Consider the following 12,356-nt stretch of genomic DNA (forward strand, 5'->3'; position numbering starts at 1 on the left):
GTGCGGTTTTCTGTCTCTGCCTCCCCCCACCCCGCCCCACCTCTTCCTGCTCCATCAGGGCCCTCTGTTTCCCACGCCTCTTTGACCAGACCAGCAGCTCTCTAAAGGCGGCAGCAACAAGTCAGGTTCACCTCTGGGCCCCTAACAGGCCTGGAGAGGCTGGCATGCTCTTGGCCTTCGGTGACTACTTGACGGCCAGCTGGCTGGGTACATGGTGGCCTGGGAATCTGTCGTCCCAGCTGGTCTGGGGCTTCCAGGATCTCAGGGGCCGAGTCTGCCTTACCCGGTGCCCCCTTACCTGGGGCAGAGGAGCTGCTCGACAAGTATTTGTGGAACTAATAGAGGAGATACTGAGGGCTGACATTTATTGAGTTCTTACTGTGTGCCAGCCACTGCGCCAGCACTTGGCACCTTTTAATTCAGGGAGTCCTGAAGGGGGATTCTGCTGGGGGAGTGGAGCAGACCTTTAAGCCAGCCCCTCCACGTGTGTGTGTGTAGAGGTAGATGTACATTCCTGCTAGTGTGTGTGTGTGTGTGTGTGTGTGTGTGTGTGTGTGTGTGTGTGTGTGTAGAGGTAGATGTACATTCCTGCTAGAGAAGACCAGTCACTTGTGTCACTTGGGCAGTGACTCACATAGGCGGCGTACATACTGTGAAAACCCCCACCTCAGGGAAAGCCATCTGCAGCTTCCTGGACCCTGTCTCTTGGAGCCCTTCTTCAAGGATGGGGCTGAGGAGGGAGTCCATGCTGGCCCCCCTGCTCGGAGCCTCAACCCTGCATGGGGTGACAGGTCTAGAGACCTCAGCAAGTGTAGTGAAGGCAATCAGGATGAAGGGCCCCTCAGGTTTCCTGGGAAGGAAGTTTTTCTCTGATGCCACTTGAAGGGAAATGGCCAGGCAGGACCTATGAGTGTGGAGTCAGCACCATCTGTTGGCACATGTGTATACGTATGATTCATACTCCCAAGTCCAGGGATTTGTGTGTGTCTGTGTCTTTGTGTGGGCCCGTGTGAGCAGAGATGTGGCTGCCCTCCATGGAGCCACCCCTCCCCATGACAGTAACTGCAGTGGAGGGGGTGACCCTGTGGCAGTCACAGAGGGGCCTGGAGCTCTCCTGCAGCAGCGCTCCCAGCTCAGCCCTGTGCCGTGGGGAGGGAGGTACACTCTTCCTTTGCCTGGACCCATTGCCTCAAAATCCTCCCGCTGGCCTCGCCTCTGCCCTCTGCCGCCAGTGCCTACCAGCTGCAGCCTTTGGGAAGCAAAAAGAGGTGCCTCTTGGAGCAGCTGGTAGAGGGGCAGAGCTGCCCAGCAGTGGGTAGCATGCCCACCCGGGGTAATCAGCTCAAGGAGGCCCAGGCTTTTAGAGGCCCCGGATTTTGGAGGCCCTGGCTGTTGCAGGCATGCAGACCAGGGTTAAATATTAGCTCTGTGTCTTTCCATGAGCGTCAGTTTCTCCATCTGTAAAAGAGAGTGACAACCCCCTGGGTTATTGGAGATCTTGATGGGGGTCAGGTTTACACAGTAGATGCCACTCACTGGGATCTGCAATGATCATGAAAATAATCATTATTATTACAAACCTGAGGGTCTGAATCTAAGGAAGAACCCTAAGGTGTGGGTCGACAAGATGGCTAGGAGCATAGTGGCCCCCAAGTCTGCAGAGGGAGGGATGCCCACAGATGGAGCCCTGGCTTAGGATTGGCATTGGGCTATGAGGATGCTCTGGTGAGGGAGATGGAGTGTGTCTGGGTGGCTGGGGGATGCTCCCAGCCCAGAGCCCTCTGCATCCTCCTGCACATGTGGACCTCTGTGGGCCTGCAGGGTCCCCTGCAGGGGACAGGGGCAGTGAGCACCTGCCCAAGGGACTGCATCTGTCCGTCCACAGCCGGCTTCTCATCCCAGAGCTCTTGCTGATGCTGACAGGGTGTCAGTCTCCTTCCCTGCTGTGGCTAAGCATGCCCAGGGATATTGCCCTCCTGCCATGGGATATTGGCTCTGGTCACCTTTGAAGCACCTCTTCTGGCAGAAGAGGCCCAGATGGCTGTTTCAGGTTGGCTTCCAGGAGCAGATGGAGTCCTCAGATAGAGCCTCATCCTCTCAAGGCCTAAGGCTGCCCTGTCCAGCCAGGCTGACACTGGGCTGCCATCCTAGTGCTTGTCTGCTTTCTGCTGCCGCAGGGCCTGCAGGAAAACCCCTTTCACCTGGTCCAGGGTCTCATGGTACATTCGGAAGTCCTCCTCCTTTCCCTGCAGGGCATTGCCTAGGGCCGCCTTCAGCATTTCATTCTCCTCCACCTGGATGGCCAGCCTGGACCACACAGAGAGAGGGCTCAGCATGGCTGAGCTGGCACATGTGAACATATGTGCATGTTTGCGAAGGGCCCTGGGGCTGCCAGCACAGCTGTTCTTCACACTCAGGGTACTCTCTGACCAGTCCCCTCCTCTCAGGGACCCTCGGGGAATAATACCATATGGGATTCCTCTCTGGGCCCACTCACAGCTGCTGGGCCTAGTATCTGGTAGTTCCCCAAAATGTTGATTGCCTCAAGGCATGAGTACTAATTTATAGAGGTTCCCCTTTCTTCCTTTCCCACCACTGCATTTGACCTTAGAAAGTTTAGGTTGAATGAGAAAAGTGGGTTCAGTAACCCATACATGATAAAGCTTTTCTTGGGGCCAGGAGATCTTTAGTCATAGTTGGGTCTCTCTGTCCCCTGATGGCCAGTTGCTGAATTGCAGGCCTAGAACCCAGGACCCTGCAGGACCAGCCTTCTGGCCAAATAGAAGTCAGGGGGGAAGCGATGTGGTCCCTCTGCCTGTCAGAGCACCTCCACCCATGCAACATCACCCTTTTCAGAAGAAGGGGCAGGGGGCACCTGGTGGTCAGCTCCTCCATCTGGGATTCCATGGGCACACTGGAGAGCTGGGTGGAAGATGGGTCCTTCCTCTCACTTTCGCTTGGGTGGTGCCTGGTGATTGAGGCAGGCAGACCTGTGGGGCAGCAGTGGCCACTTTCTGTGATGAGACCATGGCCCTGTGTTAGCACTTCCCCCTCACCCAACCCCCAACTGTCCACTTCCTGTTTTTCCACTTTTTGAAACATTATACCTCCTTCAGGGTATAGGCTGCCTCCCTCCAGGCCCTGCTTTGTACTGAGATGGCTCCTCTTGTTAATGTTTCCCTGTTGGCATTTTACAAGTTTCTGGAAGTCAGCTGGGCCTGAGGTCTGGCCTGCAGGTTGGGTCTGAGTCTAGGCGGTCATCGGACCTGATGCTCTCTTACCACTGGGCACCTCACCCCCAGCTCTATCCATACATATAGGGGATCCAGGGTGGCTGGGTGCAGGGGACAAAGAGCGCTCAGAAAAAGAAATCAGGGTCCACCTGGTGGGGAATTCGAGTACTATCACAGCATCAGAAAACCTCTGTGCTGAATAATACCTCAGGGGCGGCATGGTGCTGGGTAAATCACCTGACATCAGCAGCCCTGGCTTTTACCTCCTGCTGTGTGGCCCCAGGTAAACCATCAACCTCTCTGAGCTGGTTCCCTCACCTGTTTCATGAGGAGAATAGTTCTTGCCTCCAGAGCTCCGTGAGGCCACAGTGAATGCACATCTGGCCCTCAAGGCCTGTGTGATGGAACCACCTCCTCAGCACTTCATGACTTCCCTACCTCACTTCATATTCCCCTCCCCATGCTGTAGTCTCACTGCCTCCAAGCCTCCAGCCATGTACCCATCTCAGGGCTTTTGCACTTGTTCTTCCCACTGGTATCTATGCCACATCCCCACCCCCTTCTGCTGTCTTTGCTCAGATGTCAGCTCATCAGTTAGGGTGACTGCTCCACAGAAATCAGCTGCTCTCCGTACCTCCTGTCCTCTTCCTCTGCTGTGAGCCACAGCCCCTGCCTCCATCTGACCTGCCATCCTTTGCTGGTTTGTTTATTGTTCTCTTCCCCATTGGTATGGAACTGCCACAAGGGACCACATTTCACAATCAGGCTTCCTATTGTATATGTGAAGGGGTGTGCTGTGCCCCCCAGAGGGGTGGTGCTTCTCCCAGGTCACAGGCAGCATACACAGAAGCCACATGGTCACTTTCTCTCCAGGCAGTTGCCCCTTCCTTGTCCAGGCAGTGCCAAAGTAGTTTTCTTACTGTGGCTTAGCCCTCCCTAGTTGGGAGCTCGGCTGCCTGGCAGGAGGTAAGTCCAAGGTCGGGAGATACTACATCTTAAGGGACCTGTTCCTGAGAGCTCAGCAGAGCTAAGCCCTGTAGTCCTTCCCCAGCCTGTACTCTCAGCAGCTCCTGGAAGGCCCTGGAGTCTTGGCTCTGCTGGTGGGAAAAGGGCTTTCCTCCCTCTCTGTGCCCTACTTCTGGCACGTCCTACAGTGTTCTGATCTCACCTTCCCTGGGAAAAAAAGATCTATGTGTCCTTGGCTGGGGGAGGGGTACTGGGGTGTTGAGAGGCAGGGAAGTGGGGACAAAAGTCCACGCCAGAACCTGGAGGGGTTGGGATAGAGATATCAGAGAGAGGCAGATCCATCATCTCCACACTGAAGATTCTCCCTCCCCAAAAATGGCTTCTGGCTCTGGCATCTCGCATCCCCACTTCCCCCGCCCCACAAGAAGCTGCTGCTTGTGGTCCAGAGACTGTACCTTAAGAACCACTGTGTTAGAGCCACAGAACTGAACTTTTAGTTCAGGACACCTAGACTTCCCTCTGCAGCTGGTGTGGTCACGTGACTAGGATCTGGCCAATGGGATGAAAGCAGAAGTGACATGAGGAACCTTAGGGTCCCGCCTTTGGAAGCTAAGGGGCTCAGGACAGAGGGCAGAGCCAGTCAGCAGCCCCTCCACCAGGGTAGAGAGCTCAGCCTGCCTCTGCTGCTGCGTGTCCTCTCCCCCTGGCCCCCAGTCAGACAGGAGCCCCAGGACACCATCAGCCCATGTGGCCCTGGGCTGGCCCCACCCCCAGCCCTACCTGTTTTGCTCCTGGGGGCTGCTCTCTGAGAGGCTGACATCCTGCCCGGCTCTAGGCGCATTTTCTCCAGGTGCTGTTCCAGCACCACAGCGCGGTGCCGCTCCTCCTGCAGCCTCCTCTCTGACTCCAGAAGCTTGCTGTTCCTCTCCTCCACCCTGGTGATGAGAGAACAAGGGTCACCATACTCCCTGGCACCCACCTGCTCAGACCTCAGAGAGTTGGGCACATCTTACACTGGTGGGCACGGGACTCCATTCTTCCTTATTTTTATTGCAGTAACATAGATATGTGCATTTAAAAACCATATAGTTCTCTCTAAGCCTTAAAATGGAAAAAAAAAATGCAGCCTCTTTCCACCACTCCTCACTCCCAATTCCTGCTCTCCAGAAGCAACCACTTATACCACTTTTAACTGTTCCTTTCACTACTGCCATATTTCTACAGATGCTTATGCTGCTGTTTTTTAAGGCTTAAATATAATCTTATGAGTATATCTTATGCAACATGAGATTTAAGTTTTATTTTAGTACTTTCTCCTCACCAAAGAGAATCACCTCACCACCTCGCAATGTAGTTATATTACCATTACTGGGGGCTGAATGAATGTTAGGTGGCATATTTGTTTTCTATTGCTGCTATAACAAATTACCACAGACTTAGCTTAAAACAATGCAGATTTATCACCCCATGGTTCTGTAAGTCAGAAGTTTAGCAGGTCCTGTTGGTTTCGCTGCTCCAGGTTTTATAAGCCAAAACCAAGGTGTTGGCTGAACTGGGCTCTTACCTGGAGTTTCTAGGAGAGAATCTGCTTCTAGGCTTATCCACGTTGTTGGAAGGCTTCAGTTCCAGTTGAAGGACTGAAATCCCTGTTTCCTGTTGGTTTGTTGGCTGGTGACTTTCAACTTTTAGAGACTATCGGGCCCCCTCCATCTCCAAGGCCAGCCGGGTACCCTTTTCATGCTCTGACTCTGACTTTTTCTGTAGCACCTCTCTGTCTGACCCCAGATGGAGAAATTTCTCTGCTTTTAAGGGTTCAAGTGATTAGATTGGGTAATCCAGGATAATCTTCCTGTTTCAGGGTCCATGATGATTATTACATCTGCAAGTCTCTTTTGCCATATAACATAAAGTATTCACAGGCACAAGAGTGGGGGTGAAGGACACAGAGAACAAAATCCTGTCTACCACAGGGGGTTACATTAGGACACTCAAAAGGCAGTATATTCATGATTACTTTTTTTTTTTGGCCATGTCACACAGCATGTGGGATCTTAGTTCCCCAACCACAGATTTGAACCAGGGTCCTCTACAGTGGAAGCACTCCGAGTCCTGAGCACTAGACTACCAAAGAATTCTGGACATTTTCTTTTTTATTTGCTTGTTTTGCTTAGACTAGTGATTGCTTTCTGTTCATTATTATGATTACTTATTATTTTCTATATACTTGTCATGAATTTATGGGCCTTCAAGTCCTCGTTATTTGGTTATTTCACCAAAGGATCTGATTATTTTCTCACTGAGTTTGAGGCTATGGTCCTTCTTATGGTGAGGTATGGCATTTCAGCCTTTTGTGATACCAAAGGTTCAGCTAGAAGGCCAGGACTGTTTGAGGTTTCACCCAAGCAAAGGATGACATACACACATCAGTTCAGTTCAGTTCAGTCGTTCAGTTGTGTCTGACTCTTTGCGACCCCATGAATCACAGCATGCCAGGCTTCCCTGTCCATCACCAACTCCCAGAGTCTACTCAAACTCATGCCCATCGAGTCGATGATGCCATCCAGCCATCTCATCCTCTGTTGTCCTCTTCTCCTCCTGCCCCCAATCCCTCCCAGCATCAGGGTCTTTGCCAATGAATCAACTCCTCACATGAGGTGGCCAAAGTACTGGAGTTTCAGCTTCAGCATCAGTCCTTCCAATGAACACCCAGGACTGATCTCCTTTAGGATGGACTGGTTGGATCTCCTTGCAGTCCAAGGGACTCTCAAGAGTCTTCTCCAACACCACAGTTCAAAAGCATCAATTTTTCGGTGCTCAGCTTTCTTCACAGTCCAACTCTCATATCCATACATGACCACTGGAAAAATCATAGCCTTGACCAGACGGACCTTTTTGGCAAAGTAATGTCTCTGCTTTTTAATATGCTATCTAGGTTAGTCATAACTTTCCTTCCAAGGAGTAAGCGTCTTTTAATTTCATGGCTGCAGTCACCATCTGCAGTGATTTTGGAGCCCCCAAAAATAAAGTCTGACACTGTTTGCCCATCTATTTGCCATGAAGTGATGGGACCAGATGCCATGATCTTAGTTTTCTGAATGTTGAGCTTTAAGCCAACTTTTTCACTCTCCTCTTTCACTTTCATCAAGAGACTTTTTAGTTCCTCTTCACTTTCTGCCATAAGGGTGGTGTTATCTGCATATCTGAGGCTATTGATATTGCTCCCGGCAATCTTGATTCCAGCTTGTGCTTATTCCAGCCCAGCATTTCTCATGATGTACTCTGCATATAAGTTAAATGAGCAGGGTGACAATATACAGCCTTGACGTACTCCTTTTCCTATTTGGAACCAGTTTGTTGTTCAATGTCCAGTTCTAACTGTTCACACATAGACCCATGCAAATCAGAGTGGGAACCTGGAAGTGTAAGAACAGTGTTGGAGGAAGCATTCTTCCCACCTTCCCAGCGTTCTTCTTCCCTTCCTTCAAGAAGGAACAGAATGGTAATAATTTTGAACAGAATACAACTACCAACACAGAACTGTATGCCAACACAGTATACAGCTACTAACACAACCTGTTAGTGTTGTGTTAGTTCCTTGAAACTAACAATGTTAGTTTCAATGTTCCTTGTTATTTTGAATGTTCCTTGAAACTTTATTTGCTGAAGCAAATGACTAAAACAACCTAAAGGTGCATCAACAGGGGAAAGACCAAAGGTAACATATTCACACCATGGGATATGGTAGAATATGATGGACTTGTGCTGCTCAACACAGCGGCTGCAGCCTCGTGTTCACATATAGCTATTCAAATAAAAAGTCATGAAAATAAAATAAAATGTAAAATTCAGTTCCCCAGAAGGTCTGGGTATCAGCTGAGAATCACACGTGTGACTCTGAGCGTGTCTCTTGAATATTGTACCCTAGGTCTCTCGCCTGCCCCACCCTCACCCCAGCCCTGAATGGAGAGGCCCTGGAAGATGAAGCACCACCTGGAAAGGGAGGTGATGTACAGAACAAAGGCACCCCTACCGAGCTAGCTGAACGGAGCATGTGAGTGATCCTGCTGGCATCACGTGAAGCAGAATTACCTAGGCCGCCCACAGAATGGTAAGAAAGAGTAAATCATGTTTGAGGCCACTAGGTCTGGGATGGTTTGTTAGGCAGCAATAGATAACCTAGTCACCTTGCTTCACACCCACACTGCCCCAGACTCAGGTGCAGCTTAAAGAAAATGGGAGAGAAAGCCATAACTTATGTTTCTTCCATTGGATAGGCTGGAGGCTTGTGCTAGCCATTATATTTCAATGACAGAAAAAGAATCAGTGTTACTTTTTCTCATTTGCTTGAGCAAGTCTGAAATACATACCCTCTCTGTGTACATACTACTGAAAAGAAAACAAAGCTGATTGCCCCTCACTGCTTAGGCAGTTGCCATCCCAGCACCTCAGCTCCTTGGGTGACTTACTCCATCTTTTCCTTTGGCAATTTGCCCTTCCCCCATTTAATTTAATTCTTTTTTTTTTTTTGGCTGCAGTGTGTGGCATGTGGGATCTTAGTTTCCTGACCAGGGACCAAACCCATGCCCCCTGTAGTGGAAGCATGGAGCTTTAACCACTGGGCCACCAGGGAAGTCCCAGCCTTCCTCCATTATGTGAGCACCTGGAGGTCCTTCCAGTAAGGGTGTCTGGCCTTTGTCCAGGGTTGACATGTGAGCCACCCAGGCCAGCTAGACCTTCTCTCCCGGGACCCACTTGCACAAGAACTGAAATCCGCTGGGCCTGCATCATTCTCCTGGCCCAGGAGAGACTTCTCCAGGGTTCCTGCTACCAGTATCCCTGGGCTTTCTTGGGCTCCTCTTCTGCCCTGCACCTTGGAGTCAGCCAGTGCTTTCCCACACTCTCCTTTCCCTTGACTTAGCCAGAATTGGTTTCTGTTGTCACCAAAGAGCCCTAACTGACATGTGACATGCCTGTTCAGGGAGATACTCTGTGGTATCCTTTCTAGTTTTCAGTGTGGAGGTCACATGGTTGGGCCGTGTGTTGGCCTGGGCAGCCACCGTTCTTGCCAAAAGTATCACTTGAGCAAGGAACACTGGTTTATCTGAATAGAAATCTGTCAACAACCCCTTAGAGGAAACCAAACCCCCGGTCCACTACCTCAGGCCACACGCTTCCCTCCCCCAACCAGGAAAGCCTCAGCTCCCCATCTCTCAGTGACCCTTTTCCTCTTTGTTATTTCAGGCCTCAGTCTCGCCTGGAACTTCCTCCCACCACAGCCTGCAGAGACTCGGAGTACAGTGCCATGCTCATCCTAGATCTTTCTTACTGGTGAGTGGACTTGACTGATTTACCCACTTCAGAGAGTCCCCTCCTTGAGACTCCCACCTCATGGCCACATGTGTCCAGCAGTCCTACTGGGGACATACAGGACGGGGCAGGACACAAGTGTGATGACGGGGCCCCGAGACTGAGGGGCACTCGGGGGCACATGAGATGTGGCTGGGAAGGCCCGGGACCAACTCTGTGGGAACCGAGCTCACCAGTGAGGTGGATCTGGTCACGGACACGGCCTGGCCTCTGTCCAAGAGGGATGCCCCTGGGTCAGGCTGCCCACCACCAGCCCGCCTGGGCCCACGAGAGTGTGTCCCTGGCTCCAGGCATTACCGTTTCTGCAGGACGGTGACAAACTCGGTGAGCCGGTCGCGCTCCACCTCGGCAGCCTGCCAGAGGGCCTTGAACTCCGTCACCTGTGTCTGCCAGCCTTTTTGTTCAGGGGAGTCCAAGAACCTGGGGACCAGGGTGGGGGCAGAGATCAGTGAAGGGTTACCTGAAGAGACGCTTATCCCTGTGAGGGTGGGAGGGACTGGAAGGACATTCAGAGGTCCTCAAAGGGAACCAGAAAGAAGGAAGACAGTCCAGTCCCTTCTGGCCTCTTCCGCTAGCTTCTTCTCAGGCCTCCATTCCTGGCTCTGCTGAAGTCTCTCGACTTCACTTAGCTGGCTCCAAAGCTAGACCCCACCAGGACTAGAGTTTCATCAGCACCTCTTGTCTACCCAATCCCTGTAGGGGCCTGGAATCAGTCTGGTTGCCTTGGAAGCTGACTCTTGGGGACCTGGTGGTACCCTGGGAACCTCTGTGGTGTGGGACCTGTCCATGCTTCTCTGCCAACTGGGCCCAGCTCCTGTCTCCCTGTCAGCCTGTCTTGGCCCTCCTGTATCTCCTGGTGTGACCCCAAGCCCAGTCCTCTTTCCTGGGCCCTGGACCCTTGCTTTGTAATTTAGTCAGTTTTCTCCAGCCCTGATCCAGCCCATCTCTGGTTCCCTTCTTACCGCTGGACCTTACCTGCTGGCTGGGGTTGGGACCAAAGGGGAGCTCTGCATGCCCCCACCCCAGAGCCCTTGTACAGTGCCAAGCTGCTCTCTGCTTTGCCCTCACCCTTCCTGGGGAGACCCTGGTGAGGCAGACTTCTCTCCCAGAACCACAGGACATGAGGAGGGCTGGGCTGGGGCCTGGAGCCCAGAAGCTGACTGGCTCCCCCTCTCTTGGCCCCAGTCCTCCTGCTGAACAGGGGTTGGCTGAGATGGGCTCCGAGGATTGCAGGCTCCTCCCTGTTTGGTTCCTAAGTATATGCTAAGGTTTTGCCACTCAGTGTGGTCTCTGAATCAGCGAGCTTGCTGGAAATGCGGGATCCCATTTCCGGCAGGATCCTACCTGCGGAGTCAGAACCTGCTGTAACCTGGCAGATCCTCAGCTGATTCGTGTGCACAGTAAGTTAGGAAAACCTACTTTAGTCACCTCTGTGATCTCACATGTGGGAGGAGGGAGTTATCCCCTCACTCCACCTGCCTCCTAGGCACTGCATCTGAGCCAGCACGCTAGCCCTGATAGACACGCTCTCTAGGGTCACTCCTACTCGATGAACATCTGTCCTGTCCCTGATGGGAGGGAACTGTGAGCTCTATGAGGGCAGGACTCACATGTGGTTGGCTTTAGTAAATATGTGTGTCTTGTGGAAGACACAAGCTTAAGAACCAGCAGTCTGGCCAGCCCGGGGCACATTGGCTCCTGCAACCCTTTGGAGTGCAGAGGTCATGGCCACATAAGCCTGGAAGGGACCTTGGGGTCATCTTGTCTATCCTCCTGCTCTCACTACTATGATAACCTCAGAGCGACAGAGCCTCTGTTCTCCCTGTGCTGTGAGGAGGGTGCGACATGGGCCCCTGAGGCTCTGAGTCAGACCCCTCTCCCCCGTGCCCTTGTGGCCCCAGGCTGACGGAGGGGGCATCTGCAGGGCTGGCCTCAGCTCTTGGTGCCTGTGCCGCCAGATGTTAGGCCGGAAGCACCCCCAGACACTTGCTGGGGGACAGCAGCCCCAGGGAGGACTGATCTGCTGAGAGCCACACAGCAAGGCGAACGTGAGACAGAGGCCCTTGAGAGGCCCCAACCGGAACCTGAGCTGACCTGCCCAGGGAGCGGGGGCAGGAGCTGACAGCAGCATGGCTCCAGTGGACAGTACACAGGACAGTGAGGCCGGACAAGGCGGCCCTTTGTCCGTGAGCTGGCAGGAGGAACAAAAGGCCCATTTGAGTGCTACGGCTTGATTCTATCAACAAAGAGCGGGCCAGAGAGCAGAGGGGATATCAGTGGCTTAAAGTGGGAACCGTGTGACGTGAAATTCTCCCCCTAGAGACGGACTCTCAATGGGCAAGAGGAGGCAAGGGAAGGTGCTGGGCCCCAGGCCCTGGAAGGTTCCTGGTGTGAACTCTGGTAGCAGAAAGAACACTAGGCCAGGACTCCTATTCTGAAGCCACTTGCCGTTTCACCTTAGATAAGGCCCTGGATCTCCCTGACCCTCCATGTCCCTATGGATCCTGGGAAGAGTCCCCAGACTTGGCCTGGCCTCAGTTTCCCATCCTTGTAATGGGATGGTAACACCGGCTCAGTGATCAAGGATGGGAAGTCCTGTGAGGGTGTGGTGCTGAGAGGGCTGGGCTCCTACCTGGGTGAGGCCCCATGAGGACTGGGCAGGGAAGGCCATGTGAGAGAAGATTCCACCAGTGTGTGGCCCAGGCTGGTCACGGAGCTGTGCGAAGACAGAATGGGCTCATCACCACGGGCAGGCAGGCTGGGCCCAGCTCTGAAGGGAGCAGGCGCCAG

The 12,356-nt window shown here is 52.7% G+C and overlaps 1 protein-coding gene across 1 annotated transcript in view; it reads right to left on the minus strand.

Annotated features, from left to right (window-relative positions):
* Positions 1-351: 351 nt before the first annotated feature.
* CCDC13 (coiled-coil domain containing 13) overlaps positions 352-12,356 on the minus strand; it is a 34,198-nt gene continuing 22,193 nt past the window's right edge. The window contains exons 11-15 of the mRNA XM_061127765.1: positions 12,199-12,282; positions 9,864-9,986; positions 4,980-5,134; positions 2,876-2,990; positions 352-2,307 (exon numbers count right to left, since the gene is read on the minus strand). Coding sequence (XP_060983748.1) covers positions 2,148-2,307; positions 2,876-2,990; positions 4,980-5,134; positions 9,864-9,986; positions 12,199-12,282 — 637 coding nt within the window. The 3' untranslated portion in view covers positions 352-2,147. The remainder of the gene's footprint in view (positions 2,308-2,875; positions 2,991-4,979; positions 5,135-9,863; positions 9,987-12,198; positions 12,283-12,356) is intronic.

Source organism: Dama dama, chromosome 24 (genome assembly GCF_033118175.1).
Source record: "Dama dama isolate Ldn47 chromosome 24, ASM3311817v1, whole genome shotgun sequence".
Taxonomy (NCBI): domain Eukaryota; kingdom Metazoa; phylum Chordata; class Mammalia; order Artiodactyla; family Cervidae; genus Dama; species Dama dama.